Genomic DNA, 20757 nt, shown 5'->3' with positions numbered 1-20757 from the left:
TTAGGCAAATATTTAAAATTTATTATCTGCTCAAATACATAAACTTTGAGTGTAATCGAACAAACTAAATTTGGACCATACAGCTCATGAGTTCAAACTTTTAGCATGTATCATAAGCTTGATCCTGTTGAATACTTGATGTTTTATGGCAAATAATTAAGTGATCTTTGATGGTTTCTAATTGAGTATTATTTTATGCTGTTCGTTTTAGGAGGTTGTGTTGGCACAAAAATGGAGTTTGTTCTTCCAGATTTAGTCACTCATTCTATAGCAAATGGTAGGCTATTTCTCGGCGTTCCATAGCCAAGCAGCAGCTGTTGTAAATTCTAGATTTGGTCACAAACTAAGCAAGTTATTATAAGGTTCACCATGCACATATGGTGCCCATCATATGGTCACATATAGACCATCATATGGTCACCATGTTGCGCATGAAGCAACTCTTCTATATTTGCTGTTTATTGCTGAACTATTTTCTTTGACTTTTGTGTTAGACCTTTTTTTATCACAGCTCTACATTTAAATCCTTCATTTATCGTATGCAAACATCATTTATGTGCAGAGTTGTATTCTCTCAGATACTTGTATTTATTAGTATGCTATACTGAGTGCACAATGGAATGCTAAAAGATATCCCACTTAAAGTATATAATCAGAGGCTTGATAGCAATTTGGATGAAATAGCAAAAAAGCATTAGTTAAAAAGCTCTATAGCAAAATATAGCAAATTTATAATTAAAATAGGCCTACATGCTTAGTTGTTTGTGTAGTATATTTTACTGTCCTAACATTACAATATACTACACATACATATACATACATATATCCATACATACATATATACTGATTGTTTTTATGCTATGACACAATTTACGGTTGTACTGGTGTACATGCCGGCAGATAAAGCGCTATTGGTAAATACAATTTTTATTTTAGATGAATTCATTGCAATCCAAATTGTGAACATGAAGAGAATCTCTCACATTCTACAGTGAGTTTTATGTTGTTGAAAGTCATGCTAGTAGCTTGCTAGGTGCTATAAAGCTATTGAGAGAATAATCACTGCATTTTCACGCTTCGAGGATTGATCCATTGAAGCGCCATTTGATGCGTGTAAATATGACAAACTATGAAAATTTGACCATTTGAAAGACACTTTTCTTTCCAATGTGCTTTACAACTTTTCTTTCCTTTGAAAAAAGCATTCTACGGAGAAGCTGTTAACAAATGAAAATGGTAATCTTCGAAGCAATATCTGGTTTCTGTACTCCATAAATTTTAACATAATTTAAATTAAAACCGCACCATAATAAGTTGCGCATTACCAAATTTTGAAAAGTGAACTGCCTCAAAGAAAGCAATGTGATCATCAATATACAGTGATAAGAAGCTGGAATAAGGCAACAATCATGTGACATGTCCTTGGCAGTTTATTAGTTTGTGAACCTACTCTGGTTTCATCATGTCGTTTCATGGAAACTTATGAAGTTTTGTTACATATGGCTGTATTCTAAATTTAAAAACCTGTTTTCCTTATTTTTGCGTAGGAATAACGACTTCTATGGGGAGTTATTTTCAAAGCATTATCTCACAGTGAGTAACAGAATACTGATGGCTATGAACATTGCATTTAAAGATGGACTTGCGCAAAATTTTGGTAGATTTCATCAGAAAGTATTGGTATCTTTCTATCATTTGAAATTGTTTTTGATGTTTGAGGTGATCTGACTGCCAGGATATTTCATGATTAAAATAGACAAAATTTGATCGCGGTTAAAACGCTCAGATCAAGTAAAAGTGCGATTCTGACGTCTCTAGTTGCAAAGAGACCAGCAGAATAGAGACACGTAACACTGCAACTGGAACGCAATAGCCGATATCAGCTATTGCAATGATAAAAACTAGTGATGCCATTTTTCACGTACTTCTGAGCATTTTAATCACGATCGAGTTTCACTGATTTTAATCTTGAAACATCCTGGCAGACAGACCACCTCAAACATCAAAAACAATCGCAAATGATAGAAAAATACTGACACTTTCTGATAAAATCTACTAAAATTTTGCTATTATAGGTTCATAATATTTATAGATTAAGGTCTAGTAGCTGTCAAACAAGCCTAAAAGTTTAGCTACTTTCAATAACTCGGGTTGAGGCACAATACTGCACCTAGTTAGCTGGTCTACAACTAACTCCATCACTAATGAGCTATCTTTTTATGTAGAGAGCTAACAGAACACTACCCACTCATCAATCATAGACACTTGCGACGAGTAAAGACTGTCACAGATGCAGGTAGGAAGATACAACATAGGAAAGAGTAATATGAAGGTTTATTATGAATGATGTTTGGTATGAAATGATATCATTTAGTATGAAATGATGTCATTTGGTATTGTTTGAAGACAAATTAACCTACATGCATGTTGTTGGTCGAATACATTGTGGGTGAGCACACTTTTCTTTTTAAAAGTTGTGCTTTTAAAAAGTTGTGCTTTTTCACAAGCTTCTTCATATAGTAATGATACTAAAAACTTACTATTTTGGATGATTTTCATAAAATATTGACTTATATCCGAGCCATGGAGTTCCTTACATATCAGTCAGTACCATATAATTTGGGATGTTGATATGTTTCACTGTCCCGTCTTCCACCTAAAAGTGTTCCTCCTTTCCATTGACTAGGAAGGGTTTGAAAGTGTCCCACACCACTTAGCCTCTTACACTAAACTCACCTGATAGCTTGTAAGTTTAGAGGAACAAACTTGGAAGCTGCCAAGAGCGGTTTATGAGCCACTTTTGGTAGGTTATTTGGGTAATATTGAAAATCGGTTCAGGATGGTTGATTAAACCACAACTGTCACTTACAACTTTTATCGTTTTTACTAGGTAAATCAGACACGTTGATTCCGGATTTTGTACTCAAAATAAAGATTGGTCCACTAACTTTCAAAGTAATTAAGGCTTTTTTACAGCGTTTTGATATCGGTCTCGAAAACAACACTATCGGCACAACAAGCTCCGCCCATAAATACATGACGTAACCTAGCTTTTTGGGAACAAAAGTTAGGGATGTTTAGACTGATTTAGAATAATAGAGATGGGTGTTTTAAAATCCATTATTATCTAAATTCAGCCTTGAAAATAATCTCAGTTTTTTCTGAAAGGTAGATAAACATTGCATATTTAAAAAACAAACTCAAAAAGCGCGATAACAACGCTACCTTGTGATAAAATCACGCTTGTTGAGCTAATTTTTCTCGGCGTTCAGCCTATTTAAACATCATTTTACAAGCTACCAGCAATTTTAAATAGTTTATAAACCTTTCATAAAAGACTGAGATTATTTTACAGGCTGGATTTAGATAATAATGGGGTTTAAGACACCCATCTGTATTATTCTAAATCGGACTGAACATCCCTAACCTCCGTTCCTGGAAAAGCTAGGTTTCGTCACATTATTATGGGCGGAGCTTGTTATGCCGATTGTATTGTTTTTGAGACGGATATTGAAACGCTTCAAGAAAGCCTCAATGACTTTGAAGGTTAGTGGACCAATATTTATTTTGAGTACAAAATCGGAATCAGCGTGTCTGATTTACCTAGAAGCTGTTGCTGTCACTCTACACAGTTTTAGTGTCACTCTACACAGTTCTGGTGTCACTCTACTCAGTTCTGGTGTCACTCTACACAGTTCTGGTGTCACTCTACACAGTTCTGGTGTCACTCTACTCAGTGCTAGTGTCATTCTACACAGTTCTAGTGTCACTCTACACAGTTCTAGTGTCACTCTACACAGTTCTGGTGTCACTCTACTCAGTGCTAGTGTCACCCTACTCAGTTCTAATGTCACTCTACTCAGTTTAGTGTCACTCTACACAGTTCTAGTATCGTTCTATACAGTTTTAGTATCACTGTACGCAGTTCGAGTGTTCACTCCTTACAATTTTGGTGGTACACTACAAAATTTCCCTGTTCCACTTCCGAGAATTTTCAGTGTCTTCCTTCAGGGTTTTAATGGAACAGCTAGTTACAGGAAGTCTATATCAGCTTTAACGCTATTTTGCTGCGTATTGCAGGTGGTAAGTCTGCACACATTCTGCTGTGTCAGCTTCCTGAGGCACTTGACTTTGAGCCTCACTGTCATGAAAAGCTTTTATCTGTAACCTCCATAGACCTCTCAGATTTTTCTTCCGAGTCATACTGCTGCCGTGCCGCTTCCACTCCACCAATTACTCGGAAACAGTTTGAAATGTGCAAGCATGACTGGCCTACTTCATTTCATGAGAATAAACTGTGAGTGAATCAGCAGGTACCTCTTCTACATATATTTATTATGACTATTCGTATATTGTCTAGCTTGTTTATCATATTTGTTAAAGATCGTGGGTCAAATTTATTATAATTTGGAGTAATGTTCTCGTGGAATAATGTTGATTGACCTAACACGCTTCTGAAAAACAGCACAGCTCATTGACCAACATCAATTTTTAACATTGCTAGTACTTTGGCAGTTGTCTGCTCCATGGGAGATCATCACGTGTAATAACTATGAGCGCAATTATTGTTAGCTATGGTTGTCGTTAGAAAGTTGTTGTTAAAAAGGTGGTTGTCGTTTTTGAGAAACTTTAAATTACTATTAAATGCCTATACTAGTTTTGCCAGCTGACATTAATTTCGCGGTGTTGGAAATAATTTTATATCCTGAAAATAGTTTTATATACTGATATTAGTTGCAAGTTCTTTAAGGAACTTGACATACTGGAGGATTCTGTATTTTCTTGAGACCATTTTACTTGATTTTCGATTTTTTGGTGCTCAAATATTAAGAAAAACCAAGTTTTATGTATTAATAGGAACCATTCATCACAATAGCAGTTCATTTTACGTTGTATCTATTTTGTATGTCAAATCTTCTGTGGAGTAGGTTACCGCAATAAGGTAACCTGCAATGGCTGCATGAGGTTTCACATGTGTGCATATCACTCGATCGAAGTTTTGTCTTGATGTTGTTTCTACAAGTAGCACAACTTTGTACTGGTGCTATGAATACCATTTCAAGGTTGGAAAAACAATTGCAAGGACCTGACTTCTCTGAATTTGATAGCATGTGCATGGCCATGGCTCATGAGCAAGTGAATCAAAGCGTGTCTTCACTTGTTCACAAGGTATGTGTCATGATCACCTATAGTTGTTAGTTACCGTAAAACCTCTATTTGAACTCCACGCCGCTGTATTTTTTGACTGTTTCCTTATAGTGGCATTTTATTAAAGGTGACATTCAAAATGAGGGTGGCCCTGTGTTTTTGACTAGCTCATCAGAATTTTGAGAGTATAAATTTTAAATGAAAAACAGACGAAACAATGCTAATGTCACTTATATTTCACACTCTTCTTCAGGCAGCATTACATTAATGCCATCGGCCCCAGCATTTGTGCTAAACCAGTTTTTCATGTACGTATGTTGAAATATCAGACTGATATAACCAAGGTACTACTTTTATTAAAAAATATTAGCTATATACAGCTATGAATTATTTCAATAGTGTTGCTTTCAAAGTTTTAAAGAAAAGCTGTAAAGCCTCGGATTTAAAAGTGGACTTGAATATGTTATAATAATGGCTGCTATTATGTAGTATGGCATTCCTGGAAAGTATTCTCATGATCTACCAAAACGCTTAAAAGTCTTCAGGTAAGATTGTAAACCACGTTATGGATGAATCTAAAAACAATAGATCGGATTTAGACCTTAGTGACTTTGAATCAGTGTGTGGTTTTGATGATTGTGACAATCGATCTTTTCAGGTGCACCGTCACTAAAACCATGGTAACCGCTGCAGCAACAATGAAAGAATTGTATCGATGTAACTGAGTCATTATTAATACTATTTTATGAACCATTTTCCTACTGATTACTTTTTATTATAAAATTATAAAATCCAAAGAATGTCAAACTGGCAGGCAAATAGAGGTGGCATTCAATTAAAGGGTGGCGCTGTATTTTGTAATCCTTCTTCTGTACTGGCGTTCAAATAGAGGTGCGTTCAAATAAAGGTGCGTTCAAATAAAGGTGGCGCTCAAAGAGAGATTTTACAGTATATTCATCAGTTTTATATACTGTTTATTGCTCCTTGGTAGACATATTTGTAGTTGATTGCTATAACTTGTCTTATGACAAAGGGCATGATTATTCATAGTGACAAATTAGTATTAGTTGCAGTTTTTATCCATATTTTATAATTTGATTCAAAAGGAATCTAGTTGGAACCTCATTCCTAAAAGATTTTATACAGTCCCAGTTTGGGTTTTAACCACGATCAATCCCAGGAGGCTCTTCAAAAAGAGATTTGTGCAAACTCCAAAACCATTTTTACTATTACAATAAGGAGAATTTGACTGGTTATTAATTCACTGTTTATACTTCTTATTGGCCTCTCAAGAAACCAAGGAACATCTGCAAATGCTAACCATAACAGTGTTCAGGTACCAAGCTTCAGCTGCTAAACTCCCAACATTGACTCTCAAATGGAAAATGTTAAATAATTTTACTCCGCTCCAAGACTAAACAAAATTTTTTTAAACATTGTATTATTTGGTGCCGTAAGTCGCATATTCAGAGAACATAAAAATATATAAAATACAATGATTTTATCAAGAATACTTTATTAATATATGTATAGCTATGTCATAGCGTCGGCTTATTTTCTCAGATGTTTGTATTAAATTGATCCTCTCCCAGACTGCACAACAATTTCTTAAAAGAGTTCACATTATTATACACCATAAACTGTATAGCTTGAGTTAGTTTTTTATGTCTATGTTCAGCTGTATTAACTTTGCATAAAATCATCACATTGCACTTATTGTACTCCAATCGTTCAGAAGGTAGAAGAGCAGGCTTGTTGGAGTGAATGTATTGTTATCTACATGTATATTGCTGATAGCAATGGCTAATATATGATATGGCACTGTAGGATATTTTAACTTACTGCAGTGTGGCGCTGTCATAGCAGACACGGAGAGAAAGCAATTGATTGGCATTGGACACTCCATGACTGGTGCTCATCCCTTAAAGCACGCAGTAATGGTTGCTATCGATAGCGTAGCTCACAACCACGGGGGCGGAGTATGGGACTCGACGCCTGTCTTATCAGCGTGAGTCGCATGTGTTCATATCTGCATTCCTATCCTAATTTGTTATTAGCATTCTCACATAACTAAGATGAAGCAATTAGTTGTTTTTTGATGAACTTGCACACAATTTTGGTGTGAATCAAAAGACAATTCGGTTGACTAAAATAGCACGAGCTCCAAAAACACGAGTATTTACGCTAGACAGGATGGTGGAAATACGAGACTAGGTCACGCTCTCACTGTTAGAATATATGGGATCAAGCCACTCTACATAGCACTTCTGTGTGCTCAAAGAATAAACTTTAAACTATTTATTGCTAAAAAATCTAACCAAACCATTGATCCACAATCAGAGATGAACTTGCACAAAATTTGAATAGATTTTATCAGAAAGTACTGGTATTTTTTTTTCATTTGTGATGTTTGAGGTGACCCGACTGCCAGGGTGTTTCATGATTGAAATCGATAAAACTTAATCGTAGTAAAAACGCTAAGATCAAGGGAAAATGCGATTACAGTGTCTATAGTTGTAAAGAGACAGACAGAATAGAGACATGTAATGTTGCAACTTGAACACAATAGCCGATATCAACTATAGCAACGATAACAACTAGTGATGTCATTTCGGCACCTATTGTTCTTCTGAGCGTTTTAACCGCAATCAAGTTTTGTTGATTTTAACCTTGAAACTACCTTGCAGTCACATCGCCTCAAACATCAACAACTATCGAAAATGAAAAAAAAAGTACTTACATTTTCTGATAAAATCTACTAAAATTGTGTGCAAGTTCTTCTTTAACAAAACATTACATTCCTCATATTAGATAATCCATAAAATTAATAAACATAAGAACAAAGGCAGTGTCTTGCTGTCTCTTGTACATTATACTTAGTGTCTGAACTCGTGTTATGATGCTTTATGTTAGTGATAGGGTTGGTGAGGTCTCTTGTACATTATACTTGGTGTCTGAACTCGTATTATGATGCTTTATGTCAGTGATAGGGTTGGTGAGGTCTCTTGTATATTATACTTAGTGTCTGAACTCGCATTATGATGCTTTATGTCAGTGATAGGGTTGGTGAGGTCTCTTGTACATTATACTTGGTGTCTGAACTCGTGTTATGATGCTTTATGTCAGTGATAAGGTTGGTGAGGTCTCTTGTACATTATACTTAGTGTCTGAACTCGTGTTATGATGCTTTATGTCAGTGATAGGGTTGGTGAGGTCTCTTGTACATTATACATGGTGTCTGAACTCGTGTTATGATGCTTTATGTCAGTGATAGTGTTGGTGAGGTCTCTTGTATATTATACTTGGTGTCTGAACTCGTGTTATGATGCTTTATGTCAGTGATAGTGTTGGTGAGGTCTCTTGTATATTATACTTGGTGTCTGAACTCGTGTTATGATGCTTTATGTCAGTGATAGGGTTGGTGAGGTCTCTTGTACATTATACTTGGTGTCTGAACTCGTGTTATGATGCTTTATGTCAGTGATAGGGTTGGTGAGGTCTCTTGTACATTATACTTGGTGTCTGAACTCGTGTTATGTTGCTTTATATCAGTGATAGGGTTGGTGAGGTCTCTTGTATATTATACTTGGTGTCTGAACTCGTGTTATGTTGCTTTATGTCAGTGATAGGGTTGGTGAGGTCTCTTGTACATTATACTTGGTGTCTGAACTCGTGTTATGATGCTTTATGTCAGTGATAGGGTTGGTGAGGTCTCTTGTACATTATACTTGGTGTCTGAACTAGTGTTATGTTTCTTTATATCAGTGATAGGGTTGGTGAGGTCTCCTGTACATTATACTTGGTGTCTGAACTAGTGTTATGTTTCTTTATATCAGTGATAGGGTTGGTGAGGTCTCTTGTACATTATACTTAGTGTCTGAACTCGTGTTATGATGCTTTATGTCAGTGATAGGGTTGGTGAGGTCTCTTGTACATTATACTTGGTGTCTGAACTCGTGTTATGATGCTTTATGTCAGTGGTAGGGTTGGTGAGGTCTCTTGTATATTATACTTGGTGTCTGAACTCGTGTTATGTTGCTTTATGTTAGTGATAGGGTTGGTGAGGTCTCTTGTACATTATACTTGGTGTCTGGACTCATGTTATGTTGCTTTATGTCAGTGATAGGGTTGGTGAGGTCTCTTGTATATTATACTTGGTGTCTGAACTCGTGTTATGATGCTTTATGTCAGTGATAGTGTTGGTGAGGTCTCTTGTATATTATACTTGGTGTCTGAACTCGTGTTATGATGCTTTATGTCAGTGATAGGGTTGGTGAGGTCTCTTGTACATTATACTTGGTGTCTGAACTCGTGTTATGATGCTTTATGTCAGTGATAGGGTTGGTGAGGTCTCTTGTACATTATACTTGGTGTCTGAACTCGTGTTATGTTGCTTTATATCAGTGATAGGGTTGGTGAGGTCTCTTGTATATTATACTTGGTGTCTGAACTCGTGTTATGTTGCTTTATGTCAGTGATAGGGTTGGTGAGGTCTCTTGTACATTATACTTGGTGTCTGAACTCGTGTTATGATGCTTTATGTCAGTGATAGGGTTGGTGAGGTCTCTTGTACATTATACTTGGTGTCTGAACTAGTGTTATGTTTCTTTATATCAGTGATAGGGTTGGTGAGGTCTCTTGTACATTATACTTGGTGTCTGAACTAGTGTTATGTTTCTTTATATCAGTGATAGGGTTGGTGAGGTCTCTTGTACATTATACTTAGTGTCTGAACTCGTGTTATGATGCTTTATGTCAGTGATAGGGTTGGTGAGGTCTCTTGTACATTATACTTGGTGTCTGAACTCGTGTTATGATGCTTTATGTCAGTGGTAGGGTTGGTGAGGTCTCTTGTACATTATACTTAGTGTCTGAACTCGTATTATGATGCTTTATGTCAGTGATAGGGTTGGTGAGGTCTCTTGTACATTATACTTGGTGTCTGAACTCGTGTTATGTTGCTTTATATCAGTGATAGGGTTGGTGAGGTCTCTTGTACATTATACTTGGTGTCTGAACTCGTGTTATGTTGCTTTATGTTAGTGATAAGGTTGGTGAGGTCTCTTGTACATTATACTTGGTGTCTGAACTCGTGCTATGATGCTTTATATCAGTGATAGGGTTGGTGAGGTCTCTTGTATATTATACTTGGTGTCTGAACTCGTGTTATGTTGCTTTATGTCAGTGATAGGGTTGGTGAGGTCTCTTGTACATTATACTTGGTGTCTGAACTCGTGTTATGATGCTTTATGTCAGTGATAGGGTTGGTGAGGTCTCTTGTACATTATACTTGGTGTCTGGACTCGTGTTATGTTGCTTTATATCAGTGATAGGGTTGGTGAGGTCTCTTGTATATTATACTTGGTGTCTGAACTCGTGTTATGTTGCTTTATGTCAGTGATAGGGTTGGTGAGGTCTCTTGTACATTATACTTAGTGTCTGAACTCGTGTTATGATGCTTTATGTCAGTGATAGGGTTGGTGAGGTCTCTTGTACATTATACTTGGTGTCTGAACTCGTGTTATGATGCTTTATGTCAGTGGTAGGGTTGGTGAGGTCTCTTGTATATTATACTTGGTGTCTGAACTCGTGTTATGTTGCTTTATGTTAGTGATAGGGTTGGTGAGGTCTCTTGTACATTATACTTGGTGTCTGGACTCATGTTATGTTGCTTTATGTCAGTGATAGGGTTGGTGAGGTCTCTTGTATATTATACTTGGTGTCTGAACTCGTGTTATGATGCTTTATGTCAGTGATAGTGTTGGTGAGGTCTCTTGTATATTATACTTGGTGTCTGAACTCGTGTTATGTTGCTTTATGTTAGTGATAAGGTTGGTGAGGTCTCTTGTACATTATACTTGGTGTCTGAACTCGTGCTATGATGCTTTATATCAGTGATAGGGTTGGTGAGGTCTCTTGTATATTATACTTGGTGTCTGAACTCGTGTTATGTTGCTTTATGTCAGTGATAGGGTTGGTGAGGTCTCTTGTACATTATACTTGGTGTCTGAACTCGTGTTATGTTGCTTTATGTTAGTGATAAGGTTGGTGAGGTCTCTTGTACATTATACTTGGTGTCTGAACTCGTGCTATGATGCTTTATATCAGTGATAGGGTTGGTGAGGTCTCTTGTATATTATACTTGGTGTCTGAACTCGTGTTATGTTGCTTTATGTCAGTGATAGGGTTGGTGAGGTCTCTTGTACATTATACTTGGTGTCTGAACTCGTGTTATGATGCTTTATGTCAGTGATAGGGTTGGTGAGGTCTCTTGTACATTATACTTGGTGTCTGGACTCGTGTTATGTTGCTTTATATCAGTGATAGGGTTGGTGAGGTCTCTTGTATATTATACTTGGTGTCTGAACTCGTGTTATGTTGCTTTATGTCAGTGATAGGGTTGGTGAGGTCTCTTGTACATTATACTTAGTGTCTGAACTCGTGTTATGATGCTTTATGTCAGTGATAGGGTTGGTGAGGTCTCTTGTACATTATACTTGGTGTCTGAACTCGTGTTATGATGCTTTATGTCAGTGGTAGGGTTGGTGAGGTCTCTTGTATATTATACTTGGTGTCTGAACTCGTGTTATGTTGCTTTATGTTAGTGATAGGGTTGGTGAGGTCTCTTGTACATTATACTTGGTGTCTGGACTCATGTTATGTTGCTTTATGTCAGTGATAGGGTTGGTGAGGTCTCTTGTATATTATACTTGGTGTCTGAACTCGTGTTATGATGCTTTATGTCAGTGATAGTGTTGGTGAGGTCTCTTGTATATTATACTTGGTGTCTGAACTCGTGCTATGATGCTTTATGTCAGTGATAGGGTTGGTGAGGTCTCTTGTACATTATACTTGGTGTCTGAACTCGTGTTATGATGCTTTATGTCAGTGATAGGGTTGGTGAGGTCTCTTGTACATTATACTTGGTGTCTGAACTCGTGTTATGTTGCTTTATATCAGTGATAGGGTTGGTGAGGTCTCTTGTATATTATACTTGGTGTCTGAACTCGTGTTATGTTGCTTTATGTCAGTGATAGGGTTGGTGAGGTCTCTTGTACATTATACTTGGTGTCTGAACTAGTGTTATGTTTCTTTATATCAGTGATAGGGTTGGTGAGGTCTCTTGTACATTATACTTGGTGTCTGAACTAGTGTTATGTTTCTTTATATCAGTGATAGGGTTGGTGAGGTCTCTTGTACATTATACTTAGTGTCTGAACTCGTGTTATGATGCTTTATGTCAGTGATAGGGTTGGTGAGGTCTCTTGTACATTATACTTGGTGTCTGAACTCGTGTTATGATGCTTTATGTCAGTGGTAGGGTTGGTGAGGTCTCTTGTATATTATACTTGGTGTCTGAACTCGTGTTATGTTGCTTTATGTTAGTGATAGGGTTGGTGAGGTCTCTTGTACATTATACTTGGTGTCTGGACTCATGTTATGTTGCTTTATGTCAGTGATAGGGTTGGTGAGGTCTCTTGTACATTATACTTAGTGTCTGAACTCGCATTATGATGCTTTATGTCAGTGATAGGGTTGGTGAGGTCTCTTGTACATTATACTTAGTGTCTGAACTCGTGTTATGATGCTTTATGTCAGTGATAAGGTTGGTGAGGTCTCTTGTACATTATACTTAGTGTCTGAACTCGTATTATGATGCTTTATGTCAGTGATAGGGTTGGTGAGGTCTCTTGTACATTATACTTGGTGTCTGAACTCGTGTTATGTTGCTTTATATCAGTGATAGGGTTGGTGAGGTCTCTTGTACATTATACTTGGTGTCTGAACTCGTGTTATGTTGCTTTATGTTAGTGATAAGGTTGGTGAGGTCTCTTGTACATTATACTTGGTGTCTGAACTCGTGCTATGATGCTTTATATCAGTGATAGGGTTGGTGAGGTCTCTTGTATATTATACTTGGTGTCTGAACTCGTGTTATGTTGCTTTATGTTAGTGATAGGGTTGGTGAGGTCTCTTGTATATTATACTTGGTGTCTGAACTCGTGTTATGTTGCTTTATGTTAGTGATAAGGTTGGTGAGGTCTCTTGTACATTATACTTGGTGTCTGAACTCGTGCTATGATGCTTTATATCAGTGATAGGGTTGGTGAGGTCTCTTGTATATTATACTTGGTGTCTGAACTCGTGTTATGTTGCTTTATGTCAGTGATAGGGTTGGTGAGGTCTCTTGTATATTATACTTGGTGTCTGAACTCGTGTTATGTTGCTTTATGTTAGTGATAGGGTTGGTGAGGTCTCTTGTATATTATACTTAGTGTCTGAACTCGTATTATGTTGCTTCATGTCAGTGATAAGGTTGGTGAGGTCTCTTGTACATTATACTTGGTGTCTGAACTCGCATTATGATGCTTTATGTCAGTGATAGGGTTGGTGAGGTCTCTTGTATATTATACTTAGTGTCTGAACTCGTGTTATGATGCTTTATGTCAGTGATAAGGTTGGTGAGGTCTCTTGTACATTATACTTAGTGTCTGAACTCGTGTTATGTTGCTTTATGTCAGTGGTAGGGTTGGTGAGGTCTCTTGTATATTATACTTGGTGTCTGAACTCGTATTATGTTGCTTCATGTCAGTGATAAGGTTGGTGAGGTCTCTTGTACATTATACTTGGTGTCTGGACTCATGTTATGTTGCTTTATGTCAGTGATAGGGTTGGTGAGGTCTCTTGTATATTATACTTAGTGTCTGAACTCGTATTATGTTGCTTCATGTCAGTGATAGGGTTGGTGAGGTCTCTTGTACATTATACTTAGTGTCTGAACTCGTGTTATGTTGCTTTATGTCAGTGGTAGGGTTGGTGAGGTCTCTTGTATATTATACTTGGTGTCTGAACTCGTATTATGTTGCTTCATGTCAGTGATAAGGTTGGTGAGGTCTCTTGTACATTATACTTGGTGTCTGGACTCATGTTATGTTGCTTTATGTCAGTGATAGGGTTGGTGAGGTCTCTTGTACATTATACTTAGTGTCTGAACTCGTGTTATGTTGCTTTATGTCAGTGATAAGGTCGGTGAGGTCTCTTGTACATTATACTTGGTGTCTGAACTCGTGTTATGTTGCTTTATATCAGTGATAGGGTTGGTGAGGTCTCTTGTATATTATACTTGGTGTCTGAACTCGTGTTATGTTGCTTTATGTTAGTGATAGGGTTGGTGAGGTCTCTTGTACATTATACTTGGTGTCTGAACTCGTGTTATGTTGCTTTATATCAGTGATAGGGTTGGTGAGGTCTCTTGTATATTATACTTGGTGTCTGAACTCGTGTTATGATGCTTTATGTTATTGATAGGGTTGGTGAGGTCTCTTGTACATTATACTTAGTGTCTGAACTCGTGTTATGATGCTTTATGTCAGTGATAGGGTTGGTGAGGTCTCTTGTATATTATACTTGGTGTCTGAACTCGTGTTATGATGCTTTATGTCAGTGATAGGGTTGGTGAGGTCTCTTGTACATTATACTTGGTGTCTGAACTCGTGTTATGTTGCTTTATATCAGTGATAGGGTTGGTGAGGTCTCTTGTATATTATACTTGGTGTCTAAACTCGTGTTTTGTTGCTTTATGTCAGTGATAGGGTTGGTGAGGTCTCTTGTACATTATACTTGGTGTCTGAACTCGTGTTATGTTGCTTCATGTCAGTGATAAGGTTGGTGAGGTCTCTTGTATGTTATACTTGGTGTCTGAACTCGTGTTATGTCGCTTTATGTCAGTGGTAGGGTTGGTGAGGTCTCTTGTACATTATACTTGGTGTCTGAACTAGTGTTATGTTGCTTTATGTTAGTGATAGGGTTGGTGAGGTCTCTTGTACATTATACTTAGTGTCTGAACTCGTATTATGATGCTTTATGTCAGTGGTAGGGTTGGTGAGGTCTCTTGTATATTATACTTGGTGTCTGAACTCATGTTATGATGCTTTATGTTAGTGATAGGGTTGGTGAGGTCTCTTGTACATTATATTTGGTGTCTGAACTCGTGTTATGATGCTTTATGTTAGTGATAGGGTTGGTGAGGTCTCTTGTACATTATACTTGGTGTCTGAACTCGTGTTATGTTGCTTTATGCCAGTGATAGGATTGGTGAGGCCAGAAAACGGAAGGCTGACCTGTCAACAAATGAAGGCGGTTACATTTGTACTGGTTATACAGCTTACCTCACCCATGAACCTTGTTCTATGTGAGTTGATTACCAAAAGTATTTATAGCCTGTATCTATTTTTAAGCCTCGTTATCAGACATGTTGTAACGGTAGGGCCACACGAGACAAAATTCTCACGAAATCAGCGAAATTTGGACGAAACGGTTCGTACAAATTGACATTTGGACGAATTCGTCCATCGTTGGTTGCGAACGATGAACGAATCCTGCATTGGACGAAACGTCAGAAATTCCTACGAATCGTTGTTTGTTTGGTCGGTTGAAAAGGTTAGTTGAATGTTGAAGGTCGTTTTCTTTTGCGCATGTTTGGTCAGATCTAAAAAAGATAACGATTTGTGAGTTTCTAGCCCGCAGTTTCTAACTCGGTTTGAAAACTGTGTAACTGTGTTGGCGATTATTTGTAATCAGTAGTACCATGGACGTAATGGATTTATTTAATAGAAATATAACTGTTTTGTAGCTAGACTAATATTTGCTGAAAAGTCAGGTTCCAATATGTATTTAATAGAAATATAACTGTTTTGTAGCTAGGCTAATCATTGCTGAAGTCAGGTTCAAATTTGTATTGTAATTAGAAGAAAAAGTAAAACGGTTTTGTGGGCAAGCCAAAACCTGCTGTAGTCATACAAAATAACCGTTTTGCAATGTAGTACATACGTAATAGTTCGTAATAATATTATCAATGTGCAAGCTCTATTCAAAAGTATACTAAAAACCATTTACAACAACAGCCTACTACAACTACTCATGCAACTAGCATTAGCAGTTTTGTAGTTGCGTAGAAACGACCTTATTAACGCGCAGTTATATTGTAGGCGCCGAAATTATTTTACGTGTACATTCCGGAACCGATTTAGGAATTGCGGCTAGAAACTCACAAATCGTTATCTTATTTAGATCTGACCCGCATGTTTGTACTGAAGCAAATGATTGAAATGGAATCGGCTTCAATTTATCACCGCGTTATGATTGGCTAGTTGAAAGTTAGTTTCGTACGAATCCGTGGTGAGGAAACTCCGTGTGGCAGGTCAGAAATTTCGTACGAATGGAATTTCCCAGATTAGTTGAAATTACACGATACGTGTGGCCCGGCCTTTAGTCATGATGGCTTAAGTCATGATGGCTTAAGTCATGTGATTATATTATGCTTTATCCCTGCCTACAAGATTTTAAACAAGTGTATGAAAGCAATTCAGGCTTCCTTAGCCTCACCAACCATTCTCATTGGAAGAGTAGTAAGCTGTGCTATAGGAAGCAATTCAGGCTTCCTTAGCCTCACCAACCATTCTCATTGGAAGAGTAGTAGGCTGTGCTATAGGAAAACAATTAAAGTCTATGAAAGAGATTTGATGTTCATTACAAAATGACGTCAACCGAGCAATCAATCACAAGTTATTGTCACAAAGCACCTGTGAGCCATATGAGATGTTATTTATCTGTAAATACAGGCTTTTCGCCAAGTAATTTCAAAATTTTGACTTTAGTACTTATTGGAATTTCTACTGCAACTTTGAATAATTTATATGTCATGACATGGCCTTATGTATATTATATATAAAGGGACAAATATCCATCCTGACATGGCCTTATGTTTCTTATATATAAAGGTACATATATTTATCCTGGCATGGCCTTATGTATATTATATATAAAGGTACATATATCTATCCTGACATGGCCTTATGTGTATTGTATGTAAAGGTACATATGTCTATCCTGACATGGCCAGACAACTGCCTATCAATATGTTATACTAAACACACCTACCTATCAATATGTTATACTATACACATCTACCTATCAATATGTTATACTATACACATACCTATCAATATGTTATACTATACACATCTACCTATCAATATGTTATAATAAACACTTACCTATCAATATGTTATACTAAACACATACCTATCAATATGTTATACTAAACACATCTAGCTATCAATATGTTATACTAAACACATCTAGCTATCAGTATGTTATACTAAACACACCTACCTTATCAATATGTTATACTAAACACATACCTATCAATATGTTATACTATACACAACTACCTATCAATATGTTATACTAAACACAACTACCTATCAATATGTTATACTAAACGCATACCTATCAATATGTTAGACTATACACACACATACCTATCAATATGCTATACTAAACACATACCTATCAATATGTTATACTAAACACATCTAGCTATCAATATGTTATACTAAACACATCTACCTATCAATATGTTATACTATACACATCTACCTATCAATATGTTATACTATACACATACCTATCAATATGTTATACTATACACATACCTATCAATATGTTATACTATACACAACTACCTATCAATATGTTATACTAAACACAACTACCTATCAATATGTTATACTATACACACACACATACCTATCAATATGTTATACTAAACACATACCTATCAATATGTTATACTAAACACATCTACCTATCAATATGTTATACTAAACGCATACCTATCAATATGTTATACTATACACACACATACCTATCAATATGTTATACTAAACACATACCTATCAATATGTTATACTAAACACATCTAGCTATCAATATGTTATACTAAACACATCTACCTATCAATATGTTATACTAAACGCAACTACCTATCAATATGTTATACTAAACACAACTACCTATCAATATGCTATCTTATATACATCTAGTAATCTAGTTGGCAATTCAAGTAGGTAAATGACCCTCTGTAGTTCTTTTGTAATCTTCTTCGTGTGTACATAAGTACACTCCTGTATAGTTATCACGTAGCTACATTTCTGACTAAGCTCTAGTTTAGTAGTAGCCTATATGTAACCACACCTTTTTTTACCTATCTCTCGGGCTACTTCTCCCTTTTTATGGCTGTAAGGGTGGCCCTGTTTTCTTGGTCTATAATCGTATTCCCATGTCTAGCGATGTATAAAAGTTATATCTCATTATAGTAGTTTCTGTAGCCACACCCTGCCTTGTTATGTTTAAAACTTCACTCATGTTTTTACTGCTCTGAATATGGCCTTGTTCAGTCATTTCCGTGGCTACAATCTATCTAGTTGTTCCTGTGAATATATACTCCTGTCTAGTTATTCCGGTGACTACACTTCAGTTTAATTAGGTTTGTGAGTACATCCTTGCTCAATTATTCTTTGACTACACACCCGCTTAGCTACTACTGCTGCTAGTATTCCCCTGTTTAATTACTTCTGTTACTTCAGTCTTGTCTAGTCATTCTTGTGACTACACCCCAGTTTAATTAGGTTTGTTAAAACATCCCTGTTCAGCTATTCTGTGACTACACTCCTGTTTAATGATCACTGTAACTATTCCTCTGTGTAGTTGTTTCAGTGACTACACTAAGCTACCTGTATATTCTCATCTGGTTATTTCTGTTACTATTCTCCTGTCCTGTTTTGTCAAGGCTGCGCTACCTAGCTTATCTACTATGTGTTTAGGTGTGCCATGGCCTTGCTGCACTCTCGAATCAAGCATGTACATTATAACAGTCCGACTTCATCTGGCGCACTTGGTACTGTTTACAAGCTACATTGTCATGGAAAACTAAACCACAGCTTCACTGTAACAAAAAGAGTCAAGCCAATTGCATCATCTGGGTCATGAGGCTTGTTAGTCACCTTGACCTTGACAACTCGTGTGATGTCAGACCTCATGGCTTCATTCAGTACCATGAGAAGATATTGCTCTTACTTGAGAGTCATGCTGAAACATGGATCAGAGAGGGAGAGAAAAAGGGAGCTAGCTGTGATATGAGATATCAAGGGAAGTAACTGTTGCTATCGCAACCGATAGAATCCATTTGATTATCTTGTGCTGAGAATTAAACAGGACATTGTCTCACCTGTACCTTGTATTGTTTTGGATGTTCAGAAATGGTGAGCATTGAAACTCATCTTTGTGCTTTGCTAAATTTTAGTTTTTAACCTTCTTTAGGAAAATGAACCTCTGCCGGTTGATTTTTAAAGTATATTTTGTGCAGAACAGCCAAATTGAATAATACTGTGCGGTAAGTTGACATGGTAAGTCAAATTAGTGAAACATGGTGAGTTGGTAAGCACGATTGACATGCAACATACTGACTGATGACACCGTAAAGCATAAAAATAATGTCATCAGCCAAAGGAGACTAGTTAGGTACAAATTGTTATAAAAAATTAAATACTTTTTATATAATAAACAAGAGTTGTTAGCTGCAATAACCATCACATAACTGAGTATTAGATCTGGAAAAAATGAAAATGTTAGGGAATACAAGCTGAGACGCAAAAGGTAAAGACTTGGAGGTATATATGTTGTCAAAAAGCATAAAAAATTCTCATAAACTAGTTAATACAAACTATGGAACACGAGCTATGTCATGATAACCTGTAATTCCTCACAAACACTTTTACACTTCTATAGCCTGTTTTAGGGGTTAAGATATTATTATAAACAAGTTTTTTTTATAATGTCCGCCTAAAGAGATTTTTAAAGCCTGATTGAATAGTGTCAAACCGGCCATTGCTAACACCACCGTTCTGGTGTGCCGGGCAGTCAGTTATATTTCGTAGGCAAAGCTTCTTGGTTAGAGTGGATCTAAACTCTAACACTTGTTCCGGAATTTCTCTCGCCAGCTCCTCATGAGTTTTGAGAAATACGCTATAAAGACTGTCATTAACATCCGCTTTCCTGAGATGGTCGGCGAATGTTGGAATCAGTTTTCCCCGACGGGCAATTCCTCCATTCACTGTTGCCATGATTGAGATGATGTCTCTCTGTAACAGGTCGTAGTGTGTCTGGTCAGTATCAGATGATCTACAAGTCACGGCGTCTTTTTTCTGTCCACGAAATGAGGCGTGGAATAGCTTTAGAGAAGCTAAGAAATCTGAGCTGGTACGCCAAACTCTTGCTCTCTCTTCCTTTGGTGCATTCTCTGGTATCAGAGCTTTAAAGAGTTCCTTTGGAAGCTCCTCCATAGCACCATTTTCCGCATTGAATTGTTTGAGAATTTTCTCAATCATTGCACAGTCGTCTGGTCTCAGGTTAGGTTGCACTCGCTTGTTCTCGGCACTAGGAGCCGGGTCATATTTGGAACCTGTCAACATAATTGTGGTATCTGGTAGATATGTTTTTAAAGCTGGCTTAAAAAATGATTCAATCCTCATTCAAAAATCAACAATTCAGCTCCCAAGTCTTTAGCGACATACATGTAGGCTGTGACAAGAATTGATTCAATTCAGTATTTAAGCGCGAAACACCACCATTAAATTCTCATTTCTTTAGCTATCCTAACTTCATTGAATCAGTTTAATTGAATTCATACAAATAGACAAGATCGGTTTGGTATCAATTCTTTCCAAAAATTGACTTATGGCTATATATCAAAATAGCAATAAACCA

At 36.9% G+C, this 20757-nt stretch overlaps 1 protein-coding gene across 2 annotated transcripts; it reads left to right on the top strand.

Annotated features, from left to right (window-relative positions):
- The first annotated feature begins 941 nt into the window (after positions 1–941).
- LOC137400196 (probable inactive tRNA-specific adenosine deaminase-like protein 3) lies at positions 942–19216 on the top strand. Of its 2 annotated transcripts, XM_068086516.1 has the most exons (7): positions 942–991; positions 2226–2296; positions 4081–4297; positions 5064–5169; positions 6996–7156; positions 15233–15340; positions 18816–19216. In XM_068086516.1, exons 1-7 carry the CDS (start codon positions 966–968, stop codon positions 18979–18981), a joined length of 855 nt encoding a protein of 284 aa, XP_067942617.1. In that variant the 5' UTR covers positions 942–965; the 3' UTR covers positions 18982–19216. The 2 variants fall into 2 exon arrangements, with proteins under 2 accessions (XP_067942617.1, XP_067942618.1); XM_068086517.1 differs by lacking the exon at positions 15233–15340.
- Positions 19217–20757: the final 1541 nt, after the last annotated feature.

Source organism: Watersipora subatra, chromosome 7 (assembly GCF_963576615.1).
Source record: "Watersipora subatra chromosome 7, tzWatSuba1.1, whole genome shotgun sequence".
NCBI classification, from domain to species: domain Eukaryota; kingdom Metazoa; phylum Bryozoa; class Gymnolaemata; order Cheilostomatida; family Watersiporidae; genus Watersipora; species Watersipora subatra.
This window is presented reverse-complemented; position numbering and strand designations above follow the sequence as displayed.

What these genes read in the sequence shown, in the direction of transcription:
- LOC137400196 (XM_068086516.1), top strand. Translation starts at nt 966, where the DNA reads ATGAAGAGAATCTCTCACATTCTACA. An exon ending in AGAATCTCTCACATTCTACA is followed by an intron (nt 992 to 2,225) that starts GTGAGTTTTATG and finishes CTTTTTATGTAG; the next exon opens with AGAGCTAACAGAACACTACC. An exon ending in TCGACGCCTGTCTTATCAGC is followed by an intron (nt 7,157 to 15,232) that starts GTGAGTCGCATG and finishes GCTTTATGCCAG; the next exon opens with TGATAGGATTGGTGAGGCCA.